Below are 27247 nucleotides of genomic sequence, written 5' to 3'. Positions count from 1 at the left end.
TTAAATTTCTCCTGCCATCTCCAAAACGCCATACGAGTCTCATGAAAGCGTAACTGGCACAATTTGGCATCTGGATACCATTTTGCATCCCTCCATAGTTCCACTGGCCTGGTATTCTCCTATGTTCTTAAATTCTAAGACGTTTCAGCTGAAGTATAAGTGAGGCTTTGCAGACTGCATTTTTAAGGCCTGGAAAAAAAGATGTCAAATAACCCACAGCATAAACAAAGAAAGAAATTTAGTTATAAGTATTTCACAAATACTAACAAAAGAACATGATTTTCTCAAACAATTTGAGACTGACATTGCAGACACAGGCTAACTTGCTGAGTTAGCTGTTGGTGCTTTTTTATTATTATTTCCCATTTCTTCCCCTTTAATTTTTTTTATACAAATCCCTAGAATAAACATTTTGTAAAGATTGCAGTTGTCATTAGCTGGACAAGCAACATTAAAGATTTGAAATGTAAACTGAAGCCAGTGATCCTGAGAAGAGCTGTGGGGGATGCATGGAATTTATTGGAAGGATGAAGAGAGGGTCAATCATGCTTTATGCAGAGATAAATCATTAATTTTCACTTTTTTGCATATAGCAGGGACAGACAGATCTTTTTAAATCACCAGGTAAGTAATTTGCTGAGAATAAATTGAGAGAAAGGAGCAATCTTATGTGACACCATTAATCTAACATTGTCTCTCAGATTAACTTATCTTGGAGAGCTGTGAAACAGGACAGGACCACGTGTGCTAGCTTCAATTTCTTAGATGAAGAATTGGAATAAGGGAGAACTGGAACTCAGTGTAACTGTATTTTGTGCTGCCTATGTAATAAACTTATTCACTGGGAATGTTACTATTTCCACAGTTCCTGAGGCATAGCACTCATGAATAAGGAAGATATTCTTTACATTTTGGAGGTTACTGTATAAACATGAACCTAAGAAATCACTACAGATTTTTTTAGGGATCAACACTCTAGCAAAATACATTATTAATAAAAAGTATATTAATACAAATTCTTCTGAATACACAGAAACAATCTGTACCTGAAATGACACTTTCAGTAGAACAGTTTCCATATACTACATTGTTCATGTTTTTCATGTTAAACTGTGGATTTGTGAATTCTCCGATTGTAATATTTGTTTTGTAGAAACATTTTATAATGTTTCCACGAGATCTAAAAGTGCTGCACCAGCTTGTAAACTGATCCTTCTAAAGTTTTTATTTTACTCAGAGCTATAATCTTTTTTCCCTCTCTTTGATAGATTTCTTTTTTCTGGATGTAAAAATAATAAGATCTGTTGATTGACAATAACTAGTTTCAGGCTTCTTCTTCCATTCCTGGCACTTTTGCTGATCCTGTTTCTGAACATCATCAGTCATCGGGCAAATAACAGCCAAAGGTCACCCACCCATCATTAGGTGAACATAAAATATGGATTTTTTTTTACTACACAGATATGATCTCAGAATAGTTAATCGATCAAGCATAGTTTTGCTAATTGAGGTCATTGAAATATGCTCCCAACAAATGAAATGGTCATATAGTACATTATAAAGTGAAAGTCTGTGATTGTATATTAGCCTATTATATTCTCAGTGAAAATAATAATAATGTCATAGAAGAGATTTCCCCAATCTGAGCACCTTTGAGGACGTCTTCTGGAAGGTCTTTAAAACATGGCTGTGTCAGCAGGCTTGGGGAGTCTGTCAGAAATGGTGATCTAATGTGATGGCTGCTTTCCTTTTAACATCAAAGTTCTCTACTGTCTTCCTATAACAATTTTGTTGAGGTTTGTAATTGTACTTGATTAATGTTTTGATTTTACTATTGCTTTTTATTGTCACCTTTCTGAGATGAGCAGTTATATAAAGTTGATTAATATATAAAATAAAATTTCAGAATTAGTCAACATGGCAGTAGCAGATTGTAGCACATTAATATTTCTATTTTGATTAAACAGCAGTTTAGAACGGTAAAATCCAAAACCAACATTACATAACCTATTTAACTTTACCATCTGATCGCATCAGATGAGCTGGAAGCAAAATACAAAGTAAAATCATATGAAAGGAGCATGGAGAAAAAAGTGGGAAAGAGTTGAGATTAAAATGTTAAAATAAAAACAGCAAAGTCCCAGATAGTGGCCATCACTACAGGTTAAAAGTCAGTCTTGGACTTTTTATTTGGCTTCCTTATGGTGAAGAATATTTTCCCATACAGCTTAACTGATTAAAATGTGGATATTATGGATTTTGCATCATATTATCAGAGTTTTGCAGCTAAATCTATTAGAGGGTGTAATTAACACCCCTCTCCTTACCACCTTCCTGTAAGGAAGAGAAAACTGACTTAACTACACTGTATTTTGAAACATGCCTAAACCCAATACATGCTTCCTTCTTTAGGGGATTCCTTGGCAGTGTATTGTTAAAATAAGGCAACAGATTTAAATAGGACAGACAACTGATAGACATTTAGATCCCACATGTGACAGTTGTTCACTGCAGGCTTCCATTTAACAGTTTTGCTTCTGATATCAATGCAAAACAAGTGTGCTGTGTGTACGTCTGTGTGTAGTTTATTTTAAATTTATATTTTGCTAAACATTAAATTATTTATCAAGAAATAAAAATATATTTACATGTTAAGTATCTACATTATACCATCAGTATGAACATGCACCAGTGAGAGTCTCTTCAGACATTTGGTCAATATTGGTTGAGCCATTTTGTGCACCCCACCCACACTCATTGGGATCTAAAAACATTATTCAGAAGGGACCTCACAGAAACAGTTTTCAAGATTTATCCGATAACACCAGTTATCTGAATCAGAATAAGAAAGCACTATACACAGACAAATCTGGTAAGAGCCATTAAATAGCCTTTTGAGATTGCCATTGGCAAAAACAAACAAAACCCCCACAATTCTTCAATTGAAATTTGGGATCTTATACCACAATTTCATTCAGCTGTATATCATATTGTGATATGGTTTGCCAAATGCTCACTTATAAATGTCCCCTGAAAAAGAAAACAAAAAAGTCCACACCATTAATATTAATAAGAATAAGAAGAATTCCCCTTCATCTAATCATAATATTAATTACAAAATAAAAACTGGGAAATGTTATTGTCAAAATGGACTCCAGTTATTAAACACTAGTGCAGTTCGGTATTTCCTTTGTGCTTTCACTGTTGGAGATCGTTGAGATGCTTCCTAAGCAGAAGAAAAAAGAGAGAGAAAGTAAATTTGCAAATTGCATCTTAATTTCATTCTGAAATTATTTTAATTTGAGCAGACATTTTTTTTCTGACAGGTGAATGGTATGTGGAAATCGATGCACAAACAACAAAGCTGTTTTTCCATCTTTGGTTTAGTTGAGAACCTAAGAAATTACTCCATATAAAATAAGGATGCTGTATGCTAGACATCAGAAAGCATTGAATTATGGAAAAGAGTGATGGATAGTGTGACAGTAGAAGATGGAAGTCAAATGAGAAAGAGTTAAGCAGAAATTCAGATGCTGAAGTGGAAGCAGTAGCTTCCTTTTTGTGATATTAACCATTACTGGACTGTCTGTTACAATTTCTCATTCAATCTCCCCCCCCCCTGTATTTATTGAAACACAATTTATGTGTTTCAATGGTGGCCTTCTAATGCTTTATTATTTTTCAAGAGTTGAAAAATTTCCAGGCAGAAAAACAGTGTAATATTATCCAGAAGATAATATATGTATGAATTAATTCTCACAAAATAAGGGTAACAGAATCTGCCTACTACAAATGTAAGAAGCAGATGGTTTTCCCATACAAAAGAAGGAGTCAAGCAATCGGGTCTATGACAGGGAAGAAAAGGAGCTGTAGAAGAATTTGAATACTTTTTTTTTTATTCTTGAAACAGTAGTTACTAGAATTCTATTGTTATAGCTTCCTAATTTTTCTTTAATAAATATTATTTATTTTAATGTCTTGGTATGAGTTCACCTAAGTTATTTTAGTCCTGCTTGTTGGTTAAATTTGACAATCTATTTCTTATTTTTTCTATTAATGTAAATCTACTTGATCTGAGAAATACTTATATTCATCAATGGGAGAAAATAAGAAGCAAAGAATTTTCTATATGTTTAAAGGTGATACAATTATATTTTGGGCAACACTTTAATTCTGAACCAGCGTGAAATAAAGTGTTGGGGTTGGGTGGGGTCACATCAAAAACTAAAACTGATTTAATTTGAATTATATTCTTAATATGATATGAATTGATTACAGAAAACATTATGATGCTTTTCCTCCTCCTTTCACATTGACAATTCAGGTCCTTAGTTGGACATGTGTGATTGGGATGGTGACTATCGCCATCATTGAATGATGGATGCCCATGCTGTTTACCTATAACCCGTGCATCCAAATCTTTGTCCATGAGTTCTTCAGGGTCTGTGAATTCACTAAGTGTAATTTTGGGTGCATTTTCATTTTGGCTGACAGAACCAATCATCTCCTGTTCTTTATCATGTTGGACCTGGGCATAGATGTTGATCCATGGAATTTTCCTGCATATAAAAGAAACAAATCTTCAGTTAGGTAACTATTTTAAATAACAAATATATTGGTCTTCTTAATAGCAATAATGATTTATTATTTAGCTAAGTTGTGTCACAAAAATAAAAGGAAGAAAGGAGGACTTTTAAAAATGTATCTGTAAGTGCTAGGACTAATTTCACTATGTAAGTTGGAGAAAGTACTTAACATGGTAGAAAAAATTCATAAGAGAGTCAGATATTCATAAGAGAGTCAGATATGAAAGCTGATACTCATTGGCATTTAATGCAAACACTAAGGAGAAAAAAAGAAAGAAAGAAAGAAAGAAAGAAAGAAAGAAAGAAAGGAAGGAAGGAAGGAAGGAAGGAAGGAAGGAAGGAAGGAAGGAAGGAAGGAAGGAAGGAAGGAAGGAAAAGAAAGAATGAAAGGAAGGAAGGAAGGAAGGAAGGAAGGAAAGAAGGAAGGAAGGAAATTTACACTAAAATATTACAATACAAGCCCTTGTATTTCTTTTTTAATTTGAATCCTGACTAGAGAAAAAAATTTCCACTGGATCACATTTTTGTAGCATTTGTATGCCAGTAAATCCTATTTAATGAAACAATTTTGGGAAGAGACAACTTCATGGGAGCATTGGAGTTGGCTTCTCTAATCTGAACCTAACCAAAATCCCCTGGAAATTTTGGTGAGATAAGGTATTTTCTATCCAGTATGAAGACTGATTCTGGCACATTGATTGGAAAAAAACCTAATCAACAGTCCAACAGTCAAGAAGGCATCAATCAGAATAAAGCTGGAAGGGACATTGGAGGTCTTCTAGTCCAACCTAGCCAGGTCCAGGAGAAATGGTAGAGCATTAAGAGCATGACAAGATATTTAGACATCCTTGTCATCCACTGCAGAAAGGACGTCCCTAGTTGTAACGATCCTCTGTGCCACTGGATTACTGAGAGAATTTCAGCTGCTTCACTTAGAACTCTATTGTACAGAGATTTCTGTTCTGCAATTCAGCTTCATCTACAGCTCATCTGCAAACCCTCTAGGGCCAAATCGAATTTTTGAGTCCTGCAGCAATGGGGGAGTAGCAAAGTAACACCTGGAGGTGACCACTGGCAGTTATAGTCACAAACCAGCACATGGTTGTTCATCTCTGTATGAACAGCAGCAGAGATGTCTGGCAACATCCAAAGTATTGGGCAACCTTTCTAATCTAGCACTACTCACATCTGCATGATGGAATGGGTTTAAAAAGGTACCCTAAAAACTGCCTGCCCCACAACAACATCTCATTAGTTAACTGCAGGTAGCTGGTTGTTTCTATAGTAGTTAGAAATTAAGGGGAAAAAGCATCAAATAAAACTTATTTGTGGAGCCTGGAAGGTCTGTACCTTGCTGAATAAAGACAAGATGTCAAGTCCTGAAAGACAAGCAATACTCATAGCACTGGCATTGTTGTACTCAGTGAGTTCATGCTGGCAGACAAAGGTTCATTACAGGAAGTAGAGGCAGGTTGTTCCACTGATCAATTGTTCTGTCAGGAAATTTCTCCTTAATTCTAGGTTGTTTCTCTCTTTGATTAGTTTCCAATCATTACTTCTTGTCTTGCCTTCAGGTGCTTTGGAGAATAGCTTGACTTCCTCTTCTTTGTGGCAACCCCTGAGATAGTGGAACACTGCTATCATGTTACTCCTAGTCCTTCTCTTCATTAAACTAGGCATGTAAACAGCTTTAAATACTTGAGTCATAAATCTTTGGACACAGAAATAGATTTCAAGATCAGCAAGACCAACTTGTGAGCACTGAGGTAGCTGCTCCCAAGAGTGCTCAATCAACATTTATATCTTCACAAAGTTAAAAGTTTACTGGGCTGTGGTTATTTCTGTCTTCCTATATGAATGTGAGTCCATGATTCTATAACAAAGGCACATCAAATAACTGGAGAAACATGGCATGCACATTCCTTGCTCCATTCTTGTCATTCATTGTTTCTCCAACCTGGAAGTCTTGGATTACGAAGATTCCACCAGCATCCAATGCCTGATTATCAGAGCCCAGATGAGATGGGTGGGACATGTCATCAGAATGGTGCCAGTTGCACTATAATGTACTAGAATCTTGGAAAAGACCTTGAGGCTGATCATACAAGCACTACAAAGAGACTGTGAAAGAAAATCTATACCACTGTGACATCCAGCCAAAGGAAGTAGAAGCTGTAGCTGCTCTGTTACAAATAGGAAATAATGTAATTTTCTATTGCTGCATAGTATATCTTACATAACGAAGAAGACGATGTCAACTAATAAATGCAAATTCAGAGAATCTGATTAAACAACAGTAACAACTGAAGCAAACACATCAAAGAGAAGGAGATAGTGTTTTTAAATAAAGAGCTTACTTGTATCAAAATTATCAAATGAGAAAAATAACAGACATTATTTAACAAATTGGAATAGTACCATATACCTTGATTGCTTTTCCAGGCAATTATAGCTATCATGAGCTTTCTACAAAATAAATGTTGTGTGACTTTTCCTTTATTCACCTCCTTTTGACATCCTTTTGACTGTTAAGTGGCTGGGAGGAAAAACAGTCAGCGCTTCTGCTTAATCTTATTTTCTCTAGGGTAAAGTTATCAGGTACCTTTGATTTTCCCTATGATTTATCTTTTAAGACCTGTATGATTGTCCTAGTGCTCTTGCAGATTATGAGCCAAGCTCATTTAGCTTTGGTGCACGCTTGCCTGATTTTATATATCTTAATTAGGTCATTAATAACTCATATAAATATGTCATTATTTCTTGAAATCTTGCCTGGTTTCTTTTCTCTTTCTAACCCTAGTATCTGTACCGGCTGCCTTTTAAGCTTAAATGGGTTTTATGTTTTCCCTTCTCTGTCATGTTAGAGTAGATAAGAGGGCAAAAAAAAGTAAAATAAAATAAAATTCCGTACTCTCAACTTAATCCAAATTTTACTACCATGTTACATGAGTCACCTAAGTAAATACATTTCCAAAACAATATATGAGAAATACATATGGAAATGTACAGAGTTTAATGAATAGAAAGCGTCATGTCAGAAATTTATTCTTTTGATTAAACTTGGATGGGCACAAAGGGTGAGCTGGCCCAGTAAGATCCTTTATGCCAAAAAAGCAATATATTCTATCTTGAATCTTCAATTAGAAGCACAAAGGCAGGACTGATCTGTCTTAAACAGCCATTTTACTTTGATAAAGGGGCTTCTGCACATATGCAGAAGCCATTTTTCTTGCCAACTTTGCTGCTTAGAAATAGGAAGGAGCTTTACTTTGTAGTGTTCCTTGAAGTTGTGCTTCAACAGTACTTTCATCAAGACAAAAGCACTCCTATATCGATCTAGATATCATACTAATGAAAGAACTGAGTTTCTTGAACTCATTAAATCTCTCCTTCTCGGTACATAGTAGACCAAAAGAAAACTAAAAAGATGGTGCCCTCAGTCTACATAATGCTGGAATTATAAAACAAACGTGGGCCAGTTAAGGCAGTCCAGACTTCTTGACATTAAATATTCCACTTTTTTCTTCACATATGCCTTTCTGTTTTATGTTCTTGAGAATATATTAAAGTATCATGTTAAAAATTCCTATGACTCTTTTAGTGGCACCATGGTCATCCTCAGTCAGATCAGAAAGGAAAATTAGGATGTGATGAATGAATATTAGAACTCTTAACATAAAATAGGAAGTGGTCCAATATACACAACTTGTTTTTTACTGTAGTATTGATCTATTTTATTATTGAAAATGTTATGTACCCTTTTCTTCCCATATTTGAAAATGAAGATAAAAATTGGGGATATTTCCTGTGAATTTTCTTGTAAATTCCCCTCACATCCGAATATAATCATATAATGTTTGTTTCAACTTTGAAATGTTGCACAGACAGTTTTCGGCTTACGAGCATAATTGAGCCCAACATTTCTGTTGCTAAGTGAGACATCTATTATGTGACTCTTGCCCCATTTTATGACCTTTCTTGCCACAGTTCTTAAGTAAATCAATGCACTTGTTAAATTAGTAACAGCGTTCTTAAGTGAATCTGATAAGACTTCAAACTTATCAGAAGGTGATCACATGACCCTGGTGGACTGTAGTCAACCGAAATATGAGTCAGTTGCCAAGCAACTAAATTTTGATCACATGACATGGGGATGCTATAATGATTATAAGTGTGAAAGTGTGAAAAACAGTCATAAATCACTTTTTCAGTGCTGTTGTAAATTTGAATGGTTACTAAATGAACTGTTGTAAATTGAGGACTACCTGTAGTAATTTTGGAGACAAGCTGCAGCTTCCTCCTCATTTCTAGTATGATAACTAACTAATATCATTATACTAAACCTTTACAGAGATTTCGTTCTAAACAACAAAGACTACAACTGTGCTTTCCATCTTACTTCAGCTTTCGTTTTATAGACCTGTGTAGGTCATAAATGTAAGAATTGGTCACCAAGTTAACATTTCATTGTTGTTGTAATGGTGAATGATTACCAAATGAGGCAGTCATCAAACAAGGACTATCTGTATATGTGATGTAGGAAAGATTTTTTTTCCTGTCCTGTACACTCAACAAAGAAGCTGAACCAATTTTTCTACACCTGCCCTGCTGAACAAATATAGACTCACTTCCGTCTGCTTTAGATTGTCTGTGGGGAAGCTCCCTAAGGGTGTACACAGAAACATTAATTTTTAAATAACATATAAAAGAATTAATATTCTTATATCATTTTTTTCACAATATGATACTTTTTATTCCTCTCAGTTTTCTTCCATGTGCACTTATCCAATGGCATCTCTTGCTTTATGCAGGCCTTTAATAAACCACCCACATATGTGTCAGCAGAGTGCCAATTGTAACAATTTATAACATTAAACCCCTTCATGGATTACTGCCTTCTCGTGGCGAAGGGGCTTGTGTAATTCAATGAAGCTATGAGCTATGCTGTGCAGGGCCACCCAAGACAGACAGGTCATAGCAGAGAGTTCTGACCAAATGTGATCCACTGGAGAAGGAAATGGCAACCCACTCCAGTATCCTTGCCATGAAAACCCTATGGACAGTACCAAAAGGCAAAATGATATGATGCTGGAAGATGAGCCCTCAGGTCGGAAGGGATCCAATATGCTACTGGGGAAGAGCAGAGCACCAGAAAGAATGAAGCAACTGGGCCAAAGCCGAAAGGATGCTTAGCTGTGGATGTATCTGGTGGTGAAAGGAAAGTCCGATGCTGTAAAGATTTTTTATATGTGATGTAGGAAAGATTTTTTTTCCTGTCCTGTACACTCAACAAAGAAGCTGAACCAATTTTTCTACACCTGCCCTGCTGAACAAATATAGACTCACTTCCGTCTGCTTTAGATTGTCTGTGGGGAAGCTCCCTAAGGGTGTACACAGAAACATTAATTTTTAAATAACATATAAAAGAATTAATATTCTTATATCATTTTTTTCACAATATGATACTTTTTATTCCTCTCAGTTTTCTTCCATGTGCACTTATCCAATGGCATCTCTTGCTTTATGCAGGCCTTTAATAAACCACCCACATATGTGTCAGCAGAGTGCCAATTGTAACAATTTATAACATTAAACCCCTTCATGGATTACTGCCTTCTCGTGGCGAAGGGGCTTGTGTAATTCAATGAAGCTATGAGCTATGCTGTGCAGGGCCACCCAAGACAGACAGGTCATAGCAGAGAGTTCTGACCAAATGTGATCCACTGGAGAAGGAAATGGCAACCCACTCCAGTATCCTTGCCATGAAAACCCTATGGACAGTACCAAAAGGCAAAATGATATGATGCTGGAAGATGAGCCCTCAGGTCGGAAGGCGTCCAATATGCTACTGGGGAAGAGCAGAGCACCAGAAAGAATGAAGCAACTGGGCCAAAGCCGAAAGGATGCTTAGCTGTGGATGTATCTGGTGGTGAAAGGAAAGTCCGATGCTGTAAAGATTTTTTCTCCATAGGAACCTGGAATGTAAGATCCATGAATCAAGGCAACCTGGATGTGATCAAACAAGAGATGACAAGACTGAACATCGACATCTTAGGAATCAGCGAACTAAAATGGACAGGAATGGGTGAATTTAATTCAGATGACCATCAGGTATACTACTGCGGGCAAGAATCCCTCAGAAGAAATGGAGTAGCCGTCATAGTCAATAAAAGAGTAGGAAAAGCAATACTGGGATACAATCCAAAATGACAGAATGATCTCACTTCGAATCCAAGGCAAACCATTCAATATCACAGTAGTCCAAGTCTATGCCCCAATCACCAGTGCTGAAGAGGATGAAATTGACTGGTTCTATGAAGACCTACAGCACCTTATAGAACTAACACCAAAAAATGATGTCCTTATCATCATGAGGGATTGGAATGCTAAAGTAGGAAGCCAAAAGATAACCGGAATAACAGGCAAGTTTGGCCTTGGAGTACAAAATGAAGCAGGGCACAGGCTGACAGAATTTTCTCAAGAGAATATGATGGTCATAGCAAACATTCTTTTCCAACAACCGAAGAGATGGCTCTACACATGGACATCACCAGATGGTCAACACAGAAATCAGACTGACTATGTGCTCTGCAGCCAAAGATGGAGAAGCTCTATACAGTCAGTAAAAACAAGACAAGGAGCTGACTGTGGCTCAGACCATGATCTTCTCATTGTAAAGTTTAGGCTTAAACTGAAGAAAGTAGGGAAAAGCACTAGGCCACTCAGGTATGAATTAAATCATATCCCTGTACAGTAGAGGTGACAAATAGAGTTAAGGAACTAGATCTGATAGACAGAGTGCCTGAAGAAGTATGGACAGAGGTTCGCAACATTGTACAAGAGGTAGCAACTAAAACCATCCCAAAGAAAAAGAAATGCAAGAAAGCAAAATGGCTGTCTGAGGAAGCTTTGCAAATAGCTGAGGAAAGGAGGGAACCGAAAAGCAAGGGAGAAAAAGAAAGATATGCCCAATTGAATGCAGAATTCCAGAGAATAGCTAGAAGAGATAAGAATGCCTTCTTAAATGATCAGTGCAAAGAAATAGAAGAAAACAATAGAATAGGGAGAACCAGAGATCTCTTCAAGAAAATTGGAGAGATGAAGGGAACGTTTCATGCAAAAATGGGCATGATGAACGACCAAAATGGCAGGGACCTAACAGAGGCAGAAGTGATTAAGAAGAGGTGGCAAAATTACACAGAAGAACTATACAAGAATGAGCTTAACGTCCCTGATAACCACAATGAGGTGGTCACTGACCTCGAGCCAGACATCCTAGAATGTGAAGTGAAGTGGGTCTTAGAAAAACTGAGCAACAACAAAGCTAGTGGAGGTGACAGTATTCCAGCTGAGCTATTCAAAATCTTAAAAGATGATGCAGTAAAAGTGCTACACTCAATTTGCCAGCAAATTTGAAAAACTCAACAGTGGCCACAGGATTGGAAAAGATCAGTTTACATTCCAATTCCAAAGAAAGGCAGTGCCAAACAATGTTCAAACTATCACACCATTGCACTCATTTCACATGCTAGTAAAGTTATGCTTAAATCCTACAAGCTAGACTCCAGCAGTATGTGGATCAAGAACTACCAGATTACAGGCAGGATTTCAAAGAGGCAGAGGAACTAGAGATCAAATTGTCAACATACACTGGATCATAGAGAAAGCTAGGGAGTTCCAGAAAAAAACATCTACTTCTGCTTCATTGACTATGCTAAAGCCTTTGATTGTGTGGATCACAACAAACTGTGCAAATTCTTAAAGAGATAGGCGTACCAGACCATCTTATTTGTCTCTTGAGAAACCTATATGCGGGTCAAGAAGCAACAGTGAGAACTAGACACGGAACCACTGATTGGTTCAAAATTGGGAAAGGAATCTGGCAAGGCTGTATACTGTCGCCCTGACTATTTAACTTATATGCAGAGCACATCATGAGAAAGGCAGGGATAGATGAATCAAAAGCTGGAATTAAGATTGCAGGGAGAAATATCAACATGCAGATGATACCACTCTAATGGCAGAAAGTGAAGAAGAACTAAAGAGCCTCTTGTTGTGGGTGAAGAAGGAGAGTGCAAAAGTTGGGTTGAAACTTAACATTAAGAAAACCAAGATCATGGCATCCGGACCTCTCAATTCCTGGCATATAGATGGGGAGGAATGGAGGTAGTGACAGACTTTATTTTCCTGGGTTCCAAGATCACTGCAGATGGGGACTGTAGCCAAGAAATTAAAAGACGCTTGCTCCTGGGGAGAAAAGCAATGGCAAATCTAGACAGCACACTAAAAAGCAGAGACATCACCCTGTCAACAAAATTGCGTATAGACAAGGCTATGGTCTTCCCAGTTGCAATGTATGGCAGTGAAAGTTGGACCATAAGAATTGAGCACCAAAGAATTGAGCCCTTTGAACTATGGTGCTGGAAAAGACTCCTGCAAGTCCCTTGGACTGCAAGGCATTCAAACTGGTCAGTCCTAGATGAGATCAACCCTGACTGCTCTTTAGAAGGCCAGATCCTGAAGTTGAAACTCAAATACTTTGGCCACCTAATGAGAAGGAAGGACTCACTGGAGAAGAGCCTAATGCTGGGAAAGATTGAGGGCAATAGAAGAAGGGGACAACAGAGAATGAGGTGGCTGGATGGAGTCACTGAAGCAGTAGGCGTGAGCTTAAATGGACTCCAAATGATGGTAGAAGACAGGAAGGCCTGGAGGAACATTGTCCATAGGGGCGCAATGGGTTGGACACGACTTTGCAGCTAACAACAACAACAACAACATAACATTAAAAATTGATGCAAACACATGTTTCCCCTATCTCGGGTAAATAGAAACCAATATTCTAGCTAGAATTCTACCTCATCTCAAAAGTGCACATTGCTTTCCTGATTCTCCAATCCTAAACAGTTAGATGTTCTTGTTGTGACTCAGGGTCAGCCTGTGGGTTCGGCACCCGGCTCAGATGTATCGGATGACTCAGATGAGGGGGAGGAGGTGTGTGTGGGTGACGAACCGGCTGATGATGGCTTGCAGGCTTGGCAGAGCTCCCAGCCGGGGCCCTCTTCTCAGCTGCGTGAGCCCGATAGTGCGGAGGATGATGACCCACAGCTGGCCCTGTTCAAGGACGCCCGACGCAGGAGGCAGTCGAGCAGGACCAAGCAGAGAAAGGCTGCGGGTCTCCTCGGGAGGAGGCAGAGGGAGGCCACGCCCTGAACTCTAAATAAAAGGAGTGTTTGGGGAAGGGCTGGTTGCTGAAAGCAACCCTTCTGCTTGAGGATTCAAGTTCCAGTGTTTTTGTTTCTTGTTCTGTTAATTGACTAATAAATCTTGGCAGACGCTTTTCAGCCTTGGACGCTCTCCAGTCTCTACTGTTTGAATAGGGGTTTGCCTTATTACAAGGCCGGTAGTTGGCTGGTTCAGAACAGTTCTTTGAAACATGCCAATGCCTCTTCCAGCAAAACACCGCTTACAGGGATCAACAGGTGTATTTACAAAATTGAAATATATATAGGGTAGTAATAGTTCTTGTTTACTTTCACACCCAGAATTTGAGATTTAAGCTACTAAATAGCCATCAGTACTATGAGAGGTTGAGAGTTCAGTCTCCCATATCTAGTCCAATTTCCCTTTAAAACAAAACCCCATCAACATCTAACAGTAGTGATCTCCCTAGTTTAAATCTGCTATCAGGCATAATTATCTTTGTTGGTGGCAGTATAGGAAATATTGAAATATTTGCCCTACTATAGATGAGTAGGTACTTCTACAAGACAGTACATTCTAAAAGAATGCAATATACTGTATGAAAAATACATGTACATATTTATACATGTGTGTACATATAATATCTACCAAACTAAAGATAAGAAAACAATCAATGGTAGTTTAACAGAAGCTTGTAAAATTGAAAAGGGTACAAGACAGGTGTCACTGCACGTTTTTTTTTGTTCGTCACAAAGTTCATTTCTAACTGTACATTTCCCCTGCTCTCTGCACCTGTTGTGATAACTTATCTGGTAACCATAGTGAATCCCATATGACTAGTTATGTTATGGTTTCAGTCTGTTTAGTGCGCATGTCTAGAAAAAGTTCCCAGAGTTATTTCTTTATTGTGTTTCACTTTGCTGTTACTGTCTGTTACGTTAGGATGTAGTGAGCTAGCTCTCTTTATAATATATATTTAGTTTTTATATTTTTGTAAGTAAAAGGTATTTAGTAAGATTATGCGTCGTGTTTTTATTGCCTTCCTGCATGCACATCATGCATTCTCTGAAGCACGGTCCTTCGCCCTCTACAAAGGTGATTTTTTACCTTGACATTTTGGTAGCAGAGGATGGTTTGATTTATGTTTTTGGAGATGCATGTTTCTGCGGCTGTTATCAGTTAGTTAGTGCTAGCGAGGCAGCGGTGATTAACTGCTGAAACATGTCAGGAAGGAAGCCACGGCTGAAAAGGAGTCTGTCTGTGGGGCAGCTCCCTTCAACTTTAAGAACTCCGATAGCTTCAGCCACACGCCTTGGAGAAGACGCACCTGCTCCTGTCGATGATGCAAGGTCAGTCACTCCTTTTTCTACTTTTCCAAGCTCCCTGGCAGCTGCTTTTGAAAATGTTCACACTCCAGGGGCTCAAGATGAATTTCAAAGGCTTGGAGCGAAACCTAAAGTTCAGCCAAAGAAAATTCCTTCTGCTCCTTCAAGCCCCAAGCAAACTATGCGAGATAGGGCTATGCAAGGCTACTGTGAACAAATTGGGGTTTTTGAAAAGCGTTTGCAGCAGGCAAGGGAATATGTGTCAATGGTTCAGCAATATGAGAGGTGTTATGAGCAAGAACCGCCCATATTGCCACACCCACAAGGAGAAGCCATATTGCCTCCTTCTTCCCCAAAGCCACGCCCATCATTGAGTGTCATGCAAGACGAATGGGAACCGGAGGCTCCTATGTCACATGATTTTGGGCTGTCCCAAAGGACATACAGAGCCACAGTGATGCCTGAAGCAAATGTTATAGCACCATCTACTGGTGAAGCTGCATTAAGACATGAATTGGAGCTCTCACTCTCGCAAATGTCCATGGAGGAGTCTTTGCTCAGAGATACAAGATTTCTGCCGTTATGTGAGGCTCCAGCCCCTGATGGTGCTAGGATTCCTGTTACTATTGCTTCTCCTGTTAGTATTGCTTCTATGCAAGCCCCTCTACCTGGCAGAACACAGCCATATTTAACCCACATGCAATTACCACCGGGTTCTTATATGCGAAGGCCAGTGTCATCTGCAGGTTATGCTACTGCACCAGCCCCAGCGCCAGCGCCTCCTGCTGGCCAGGGTAGAATAGCAGCTCAAAGACAGTCACAGCCAGCACCAATACTACCGGCAGCTTCAATGCAACTGCCGCATGTCCAGGCACAGGCACAGACGCCTCTGGTGCCCCCTGCAGGTTATGGTCGGATTGCACAACCTGCACAGCCAGTACCTCAATTGTATATTCCTCATCAAACACCTTCCATTGTACCACTGGCTGGTGATTCAAAATTAAAGAAGTCAGGACAGAATTACAGGGCATGGGTCAGTGAGGTTGGACTTTTGCTATGCAGAGAAGGTACTCACATGATGGTGTTTAATCCTCCTGCCCAGCCATGGACTCCTGACATATGGGACTTGGATAATAGAGCATGCACAACATTATTGATGTCAATGGACACTGAATTGCAGCTCACGTTTTCACAAGATGCAACTGCCCAACAAATTTGGACTCAGTTAGAGACATGTTATCGGCCTACATCAATTGAGTCTACATGTTTACTTTTGTCTGAGTTCCATGGTTCCAGATTAAAACCTGGTGAACATATTGGAGCACATTTGACTAAAATGAAAGGTATAAAATTCTTGTTTATGTCGATGATATTGTTTATATTGGTCCAAATAAGCAGATGAGTGAGGTTTTTGCTAAAGCTTTACAAAAGTTTTTCACATTGAAGTCTTTAGGATGTATTAACACTTATTTAGGTGTTCAAATTGCCAAGACTCAGAAGGGGTTTAGTCTCACACAAGAAGAGAAGATCGAACAACTGTTACATCACTGTAACATGGAGGACGCTAAGGCTGTGAGTATACCCATGCAAACTGACTTTCACATTTTGGCACATGAACCAAGTCCTGAGTTCGAAGATCAAACACTATATCGCTCAGTCATTGGGTCGCTGCTGTATATTAGTAGTTGGACTAGACCCGACATTGCACTTAGTGTTAATCTTTTATCACGACATGTAGGCAAGGCAAAACAGTTTCATTGGACATGTGTTACAAAGTTATTGAGGTATCTAAAACACACCAAAGATATGAAGTTGTTGTTGGAACCAACACATACTGACTATGCAGAGTTATGTTGTTATGCAGATTCAGATTGGGCGAGTGATAAGAAGTCACGAAAAGTACATCAGGTTACATGATGTTCTTAAATGGATGTCCTGTTTACTGGCATGTGCGTAAACAGAATTTTGTTTCTTGTTCCTCTACAGAAGCTGAGTATGCTTGTGTGTCTGATGCATGCAATTCTTTAACCTGGTTTGATGCTTTAGTCACAGATATCTGGACACATCCGATTTGACCGGTCACTGTGATGGAAGATAATGAATCTGTGGTTTATATTTCTGAAACATGTTTTACAGGTTCAAGGTCCAGACACATTGACATCCGATATCAAAACATAAGGCAACTGGTTAAACAAGGTTTTGTGACATTACAGTATGTGCCTACACGTGATCAAATTGCTGACATGCTGAACAAACCACTTTCTACAGCCCAGCATGAGTATCTGCGTGAGAAGATGTGCCTTACTTGAGTCTTCACTTTGCTGACGAAAGAAGGGGAATGTCACTGCACGTTTTTTTTGTTTGTCAGAAAGTTCATTTCTAACTGTACATTTCCCCTGCTCTCTGCACCTGTTGTGATAACTTATCTGGTAACCATAGTGAATCCCATATGACTAGTTATGTTATGGTTTCAGTCTGTTTAGTGCGCATGTCTAGAAAAAGTTCCCAGAGTTATTTCTTTATTGTGTTTCACTTTGCTGTTACTGTCTGTTACGTTAGGATGTAGTGAGCTAGCTCTCTTTATAATATATATTTAGTTTTTATATTTTTGTAAGTAAAAGGTATTTAGTAAGATTATGCGTCGTGTTTTTATTGCCTTCCTGCATGCACATCATGCATTCTCTGAAGCACGGTCCTTCGCCCTCTACAAAGGTGATTTTTTACCTTGACAACAGGGTTGTCCGCTGTCACCATTATTGTTTGTTTTAACATTGGAAATATTGTTGATCAAGATACGTGATTCAAAGAAAATAAAGGGAATTAAAATTAAAGATCAAGATTATAGATTGAAAGCATTTGTGGATGACTTGGTTATTACATTAGGTCAACCAACTCAATCGGTTATAGATTTAATGGAAATAATTTTACAATATGGACAAGTTTCTGGATGTAAGGTAAATAGGCAAAAAACTAAAATATTGTCTAAAAATATGACTAAAGAACAAAAGGAAGTTTTAGGAAAACTAACGGGATTTGAAATAGTTAAGAAAATTAAATACTTGGGGGTATATCTTTCAGCTTCAAATGCGAAATTATATAAAAATAATTATGAATTGTTATGGTTAAAAGAAAAAGAATTAGTTGGAAAAAATTACAACTGTCCTTATTGGGAAGAATTGCAGCTGTGAAAATGAATGTTTTACCTAAATTCTTATTCTTGTTTCAAATGATACCATACTTAAAAAAGACTCAAATTTGGAGGAATGGCAGAGAGGTATTAATAAATTTATTTGGGCAGGGAAGAGACCGAGAGTTAAACTTAAGATAATGCAAGATGTACGTGAAAGAAGTGGTCTTAAAATGCCCAATTTTAAATTATATTACGAGGCTGCGGCATAATCATCAATTAGTAATTGGTTTAACTTAACATAAGGGAGATTATTGAATATTGAAGGATATGATTTGTTATATGGTTGGCATGCTTATTTATTGTATGACAAAAAAGTGGATAATGTTTTTAAGACACATATATTAAGATATGCCCTGTTGCGAGTTTGGAAAAAATATCGTTATAAGTTGAATTTTAAAATTCCAATTTGGGCAATACCTAAACATGCAATAGAAAATATAAATGTGGGATTTAAGCATGATGTGATTACATATAAAGAAATTCTTAGATTGGAAAGAAATGTATGGCAATTAAAGCCATTTAATATTTTAAAAGAATAAAAGATAGTACAAACTTGGTTTCCATAAGGGCAGTTACAAGCTAGATGGAAACCAGATTAGAAAATTGGTATTTCTATAGTAGATGAAAATTTGGTTAAACAAATTAGAGATCAAAGTCCTGCACATATAAGAAGGATATATAATGCATTGATAGAAATAGACTCAGAAACAGAACTTGTTAAAGATTGTATGATACAATGGGCCCAGAATATTCAAGAATCAATAACGATGGATACTTGGGAAACAATCTGGGTCAGAAATGTAAAATTTACACAGGCACAAAATTTAAGAGAGAATTTTTATAAGATGTTTTATAGATGGCATTTAGATCCTAAGAAATTGGCATGTATGTATACAAATTATCAGCCTAAATGCTGGAGGTGTGGTTGTGATGATGCAACGTATTATCATATATGGTGGACTTGTAAAAAAGTTAAAGCTTTTTGGATTAAAATTTGGTGGAATACGCAGAAGATATTTAAGAAAAAGATAAAGTTTTCTCCACAATTATTTTTGCTGGGTATTACTATAGACTGTACTGCTATAGAAACTAAATTGATGTTGAATTTAATAATGGCAGCAAGACTTTTGGTAGCACAATATTGGAAGAAGGAGGATTTGCCTACTATAGAAGAATGGACTTTAAAAGTTTCAAACCTGGCAGAAATGGCAAAAAATTCAGCATATTTGAAAGACCATTTGCAACAAAGATATATCTTGGAATGGAGAAGACGGATTGATTATATTCAGAATAAATATGGGACTAAAAAGTTTCATTTAGCATTTGAATAAGTACTAGATTTATAAGATTTATTATTATTTAGTTATTTTTAAGGAGAGTTAAAGTACGATAGGATTTAAAGTGTTATTATAGTTAGTTAGCATATTATAGTTTAAGATTGTTAGGGTCAATAACCCTGTATTATGTTCTGGGAAGTCGGGGGTGAGGGGGAGGGAGGGGAAATTGGGTGGGGGTGGGGGAGGGATGGGTTTTATGTTTAAAATGTATCTGTAAAACTTTTTAATAAAAAAATAAAGATAAGAAAACAAGATCCATTTTTGAGATAAAACTGCCAGTACACATTTGGAAATACCATGACTACAGAATCATAAAAAGAAAAGAAAAAAAATATTTCTTGCCCAAGCAATGGTAACTTCTGGCAGATAGACATTTCTTTGCTATAAAACTGTATTTTCTGAAACATGGGTTCAAAATTAGCTTTTCTACTGTTCCCATCCACTTTTAGTATCTTTATCTATATTTTGGAACATCACTCCAATATTCTATCTTCTTGGTAGTCTTGATCTGAAAGCTCTTGTTCTGAAAAGTTTCTGAATAGTAGAAATATTTTTCACTAATATGGATAACTGCATTCTACACATTATATCCTAAATTGTTTGCATTATGCAATGCAACTACTGATCACTATTCATCAACTAGGCTTAGGATTAAAGTTTATTTGTAAGTTATCAATAAATCTAATCTTCCTTCTCTTTTCTTGGTGACAGCACTAACGATGACAAAGAGTTATAAAACATTTTACCCATTAGACTGTACCGTGAATGAATAAGCAAACTATTTTTTGCGGTCATATAATTCAATAGAAACAATATAGAAAGACAATGTGAAAGTCTCAGCCCCATTATCTTCATTGTAAAGACTGTTATTGATGGCATGAATCATTATGATAAAAATAAAAATATGGTTAGGTTTGTGATGAATAACTTCATTATTTCAAATGTGGCAGATCTTGTAAAGTTGCAGCCAGATTTTGATAACCTGCTGCAAGTGCATTTTTCATAAAAAAGATAATTATGTCTGTTCTCTGGCATTTTGATTCACTGACCTACTGAAGTGTTAAGTATATCATTGTTTCATCCTGAAAGACACTTGAAAATAGGATTAAATAGGTATGAAACTCATATTTTGCTAAGAAACCCATAATGGAGATGTTAAATAAATGTTAATTGATTTGTTTCAACCAACTAAATGTTGCAATTTACATACTTTTCCTCGAATATCCATAAACAATGATAGTTAGATGTAAAATCTGTACTTGAAGCCCTAAGATTTCTTGGGGTTGTGAAACAGTAGTCATTCACGGAGTTATAATTATAGAAGTTTCCCAAAATATACTTTCTGAAAGATCACTAAAACAGCATGGGGAAACTCTGTTAGCTTTTTTGGACAAATGACAAATATTTTGCTTCCTGAAATGGCAATGCTGGAGTCAATCCAATCTATCAGTCAATCCATCATGCTTTTAGCAAGCAAAAATTGTGCTGCTTTTGAGAACAGAGAGAATTCAGTTCCTTATTGACAGATATTTCAATGGAAAAAGCAATCAGCTGCACTGACCTTCTTTCATTTTAGCGGGCAGGTTATTGAGATGTAAGTAATGATAACTAATAATACTGATTTTTAGCCAACGATCAAAATGTATACAAATCCCAAGAGACAGAACATATGTAATGAAAACATTTTGTAACTTTTTTAAAAATAAGCAACACTATAAAACCAGAAAAATGTAGATAAAAGCAGTCTGAAAAAATGTACGCAATGTTATGTGAACTGACTTCTGCTTGTACAATATAAATATATCTTCCTCATTTTCAGAGCAGGCTGGGAAGAGAGAAGTGTTTGATGTCAGTAGAAAATCCAATCCATTAGCTAATGGACAAAATTGAGTATGACCCAGAGGGGTTAAAAACAAGTTCAACTCTTATCATGTCTTTCCAAATTTATAATTATGCTCTGTATAAATGACTCTGTTACTTATATTTTATGTGCTAATTCTTGGACTCTGGGTATTCGGCAACCTGTATACCAATTAAATCTATGATGATAGAAACCAAGTGAATGGAAACATACATTTAGAAGTCTTTTAAACTTATTATTGCTAATTTCCATGATGTACATATGAAAATTAAGGGTAATAATAATGAAATAGTGACCAAGTACTAAATGAGCAGCAGCTACTAATCAGGGCCACAAACAACTTTATTGGTTAATAATAAACAGTATTTTCCTACAGGATCTGAAGAGTGGAGGAAATACTGCAAAAATGCTTATCCCCTTGAAGTTACAGTACTTATTATTGTCCTTAAGAGGCAGTTCTATTCAGCATAACTCCATGAACTGGCTCCACTGATAATGGCTTGAACAATTAATTCAGAATGTGTACGTTACATTTCCTAACTTTAGAGGGCCAGTGAAGTCATATGTCCATCATCTCAGTGTATGTGACTGATACTTATATTTATGGTGCATGCCTTGAATTCATCTTTGCTTCCCTTCCTTGAATAAAGCCTCCCCAATCCACTCTTTCCCATCTTTTCCTGAAATCTTAAATCAATTTGTAGGAAAGCTAGCTGCATTGTTTCACTTTGTTTCATTTGAGCAGATTTTCTGTGAATTGCAGAAAGGAGTACCAACATACCTTTTAAACTTGTAGATTAAAAAAACAGCCAAGCCGACAAAGACCACTGAGAGCAACATCAGCATTGCAGAACTGCTGTGTCCAGTGCCAGGATCAACAAGAGGTGCTGAGAGGTAGAAAAAGATTACATTATATAGTGAGATGAAGTCATTAAATGTAGAGATGGCAAGTTGTATCTGTCTTTACTGCTGCTAGGTTATTATCATTAACAAGAAAACAGATTCTGTGTGTTTGTATGTGTCTCTCTGTGTGTGCTGTAGTCAGGGGTATGGTGAAGGATCAGTACTACTCCCATGGAACACTCAAGGTTCCAAGTAGCTCCATAATGAAAAAGAAATAGCAGGTTGCCCAGTAACCAGGGCTTTTTTTCTCATAGAATGCTCAGAACGGAGTTCCGGTACCTCTTTTGGATGGAACCTTGTAGGGTAGGCAAGGTGGGTTGTATGACATGTGTGAGTTCCGGCACCTTTTTCTTTTACAAAAAAAGCACTGCCAGTAACTAAACCATTTCATTCATGCCATGCTCTTTTTGTATCTGCTCCCTATTCTGTGGTCTCCAGTTGATATACTGCAACTATGCTGGAGACAGCTGCTAATCAGGAACACTGTTTGCAAAAGAGTCAAGTCAATCCCTTAAACAGGATTTATCATAATGTTGGCTGTAGTTTTTAATGCTAGGCAGAAAACAAATTCTTCGTGCTTTTTTTTCACTTTGCATCGATTTGATGAAAGAAAATTGCTTTCAGTTTTCAACTATCCTTTTAGTTTTGAAAAGCCATTTGAGCTGAGAACAAATCACTTCCTACCCCCTCCCTAATTTTAATATGGTCACCAGGAGTTAAGATGTACTTTAAAAAAACTTCATTTAATATTTTCCCTTTTAAAAACTGTTATTTGTCATGATTGCTTCCTACAGTAGAAAAATCAAATAAAATTCCTGTGTTTTCTGTTCTTCTTTTGCTAGGTTATAAAATAAAATTATGCTAGTTATGGAACTGGAGAAACAAATCTCTTATATGCCACAGTCATTTTTTATAAATCTGAATAGACTATTTCATCCCTACTGAACATCAGTCAATACCAGATTAAACCTTTTCAAATAACTTTCTGTTTTTGAATCAGTTACACCAGTTGTTTCATCTCCCAACTAAAATAAATAAATAAAATAAATAAACCTTTATTGTCAAAGTACAACATGTGTACATTGAGATTAGCTGAGCCTCCCCCTGTGCTCTCTCCCCCCAACACACAGTGACAACAAACCTTCCATCCTACCACACCATGTGAACCAACTACACCACACACCGGTCTCCCAAGTCAATTCTGCATAAAATTATGTCCCATTTAAAAGCCTAACAGCCCACGGATAAAAGCTATTTTTCAGCCTGTTGGTACGGCTGGCTATATTTATTTTATTTATTTTTTATTTTTATTACATTTATATCCCGCCCTTCTCCGAAGACTCAGGGCGGCTTACAAGCTTAGCAGTAGCAGATATTCCTGTATCTCCGACCGGATGGTAGTAGAGTAAAGAGATACTGTCCAGGGTGTGAGTCATCCCTGAGAATCTTCCTCACTCTTCCAAGGCAACGAGCCCTGGCGATGTCATCCAGTGGTGTCAGGGAACAGCCCACAATGTCTTGTGTTGTGCTCACTACCCTCTGTAATACTTTCCTGTCCGCGGCTGTCAGACCAGCATACCAAACCACAATACCATACAAGAGGACGCTCTCTATGGTAGACTAGATTTATGAATAGGGGATGACTGGATTTTTGAAGAACATCTCTTTTCATTTTTTTCCAAGTGAAATATATTTAAGTGGTTCCTACTTAGAGCAGTCTTCACCCACCTAGAGCCATTTAAGAGGTATCTGGAAAGCTCTAACAAGCTTTTCTGAATGTTTACTAAAAGTGCAGTACCAACTTGTTCAAGAACAATGCCCAGGATCAATATGATAGCTTTCTTTAATGTTTATTTTTCTTCCAGAAAAATATAAGCTGATCAGAAGATATTACATTGTGTTCTCTAGATCTTTTCTCTGGTGCCAACTTACCTAATGTTAACTGAGTGACGTAAACAATTATTTCCACACCGGGCTTCAACTCAAATTGAACCAGGTTCTGATTTAGAGCACTGAAAAGGATTTCAACAGCCTGAGGATTGGTAGAAGAAAATTAAATATTCATAAACAACAGAAATTAATAATAACTCTCCCTGGCACATATGTATTAAGAGCAAAGTCATTCACATGTTAGTTCTTTCAAAATCCAAATTATTACATCAATCACACACAAAAAAGAGTCCTTTTGTGTGTCAGAATAATCCCAAAATATGAAGAAGAGGGGAAGAAAAATCTTCTGGAAGTAATGCAATTAGAAGTGAGAGTAGAATTGATAGCAACTACATTGCATTTTTTAATTACTAAGTTATTGCTGTTACATTATTTATCAGTCTCAGAAATATATTTTTAAGATTGTGTTTGGGACAAACTAGAGCTGCAGCAGATTTAGTTCCAACTGTAATTTTCTCCCTCTTTCTCCACTCATGCTCACTTACTTATATGTGAATGTGTGCTTGCACATACACACACACACAAGCACACACATAGACACAAAAACACACACAAAAGAATATGTGTGTTATGCTTGGTTTTGCTTTCAGAAAAACCTACGTTCAGTGCCCAGTCATTTAAGAAAGAGCTAAAAAAAATTCTACAGAAAAATATGAATTTGTCAATAGGGAATTTACAAAGCTCATAACTTTTGAATTACATATTTGGTCCAGTGGGTTCACCTAAATGACAGAGATTTAATAGCCTGCTTAGGGGGTGAAGAGCATTTTAACCTCTGTAAAAGGAGGGGTTAAGGTATACTATAAAGACATTATTTGAAGATGTCCCTAAAGCTGCATTCAATTTTGCTAAATTATAACACATCGTTATTTTTTTGACAACTATGTGTCAGAGAAAAGGCAGGTGCCAAATGACCTTGGGAGTAGAATGAAAACATTATGAAACAAAAACTCCCTCTTCGAAAATCACATCCATTTCACTTTATCATATGTTTTTACTTAGAAGTATTTCAGTTCAACACTTATATAAACAATTGTAATATATATGCTCCCCTTCATGGATTACTGCCTTGTCGTGGCGAAGGGGCTTGCGTAATTCAATGAAGCTATGAGCTATGCTGTGCAGGGCCACCCAAGACGGAAAGGTCATAGCAGAGAGTTCTAACAAAATGTGATCCACTGGAGAAGGAAATGGCAAACCACTCCAGTATCTTTGCCATGAAAACCCTATGCACAGTACCAAAAGGCAAAATGATATGACGCTGGAAGATGAGCCCCTCAGGTCGGAAGGCGTCCAATATGGTACTGGGGAAGAGCAGAGGGCTAGTACTAGTAGCGCCAGAAAGAATGAAGCGACTGGGCCAAAGCCAAAAGGACGCTCAGCTGTGGATGTGTCTGGTGGTAAAAGGAAAGTCCTATGCTGTAAAGATTTTTTCTCCATAGGAACCTGGAATGTAAGATCCATGAATCAAGGAAAGCTGGATGTGGTCAAACAAGAGATGACAAGACTGAACATCGACATCTTAGGAATCAGTGAACTAAAATGGACAGGAATGGGTGAATTTAACTCAGATGACCATCAGGTATACTACTGCGGGCAAGAATCCGTCAGAAGAAAAGTAGCCTTCATAGTCAATAAAAGAGTAGGAAAAGCAATACTGGGATACAATCCTCAAAATGACAGAATGATCTCAGTTCGAATCCAAGCCAAACCATTCAATATCACAGTAGTTCAAGTCTATGCCCCAACCACCGGTGCTGAAGAGGATGAAATTGACCGGTTCTATGAAGCACTACAGCACCTTATAGAACTAACACCCAAAAATGACGTCCTTATCATCATGGAGGATTGGAATGCTAAAGTAGGAAGCCAAAAGATAATTGGAATAACAGGCAAGTTTGGCCTTGGAGTACAAAATGAAGCAGGGCACAGGCTGATAGAATTTTGTCAAGAGAATACGATGGTCATAGCAAACACTCTTTTCCAACAACCCAAGAGATGGAGAAGCTCTATACAGTCAGTAAAAACAAGACCAGGAGCTGACTGTGGCTAAGACCATGAGCTTCTCATTGCAAAGTTTAGGCTTAAACTGAAGAAAGTAGGGGAAAGCGCTAGGTCACTCAGGTATGAATTAAATCATATCCCTGTTCAGTATACAGTAGAGGTGACAAATAGATTTAAGGAATTAGATCTGATAGACAGATCTAATTCCTAAAGAACTATGGACAGAGGTTCGCAACATTGTATAACAGGTAGCAACCAAAGCCATTCCAAAGAAAAAGAAATGCAAGAAAGCAAAATGGCTGTCTGAGGAAGCTTTGCAAATAGCTGAGGAAAGGAGGGAAACGAAAGGCAAGAGAAAAAGAAAGATACGCCCAATTAAATGCAGAATTCCAAAGAATAGCTAGAAGAGATAAGAATGCCTTCTTAAATAAACAATGCAAAGAAATAGAAGAAAACAATAGAATAGGGGGGACCAGAGATCTTTTCAAGAAAATTGGAGATGAAAGGAACGTTTCTTGCAAAAATGGGCATGATAAAGGACCAAAATGGCAGGGACCTAACAGAGGCAGAAGAGATTAAGAAGAGGTGGCAAAATTACACAGAAGAACTATACAAGAATGAGCTTAATGTCCCTGATAATCACAATGAGGTGGTCACTGACCTCGAGCCAGACATCCTAGAATGTGAAGTGAAGTGGGCCTTAGAAAAGATGAGCAACAACAAAGCTAGTGGAGGTGACAGTATTCCAGCTGAGCTATTCAAAATCTTAAAAGACGATGCAGTAAAAGTGCTACACTCAATTTGCCAGGAAATTTGGAAAACTCAGCAGTGGCCACAGGATTGGAAAAGATCAGTTTACATTCCAATTCCAAAGAAAGGCAGTGCCA

The 27247-nt window shown here is 37.4% G+C and overlaps 1 protein-coding gene across 1 annotated transcript in view; it reads right to left on the bottom strand.

Moving 5' to 3' along the window:
• Nucleotides 1-3161: 3161 nt before the first annotated feature.
• Nucleotides 3162-27247, bottom strand: part of LOC308668561 (VPS10 domain-containing receptor SorCS3-like) — a gene marked incomplete at its 3' end in the record, with an annotated part of 516653 nt that continues 492567 nt past the window's right edge. The window contains exons 24-27 of the mRNA XM_081328566.1: nucleotides 24339-24438; nucleotides 22285-22390; nucleotides 4399-4559; nucleotides 3162-3226 (exon numbers count right to left, since the gene is read on the bottom strand). Of these exons, the coding sequence (XP_081184692.1) occupies nucleotides 3162-3226; nucleotides 4399-4559; nucleotides 22285-22390; nucleotides 24339-24438 (432 nt within the window). The remainder of the gene's footprint in view (nucleotides 3227-4398; nucleotides 4560-22284; nucleotides 22391-24338; nucleotides 24439-27247) is intronic.

Source organism: Vipera berus (assembly GCF_964194415.1).
Source record: "Vipera berus genome assembly, chromosome: 5".
Classification (NCBI taxonomy): Eukaryota; Metazoa; Chordata; class Lepidosauria; order Squamata; family Viperidae; genus Vipera; species Vipera berus.
This window is presented reverse-complemented; position numbering and strand designations above follow the sequence as displayed.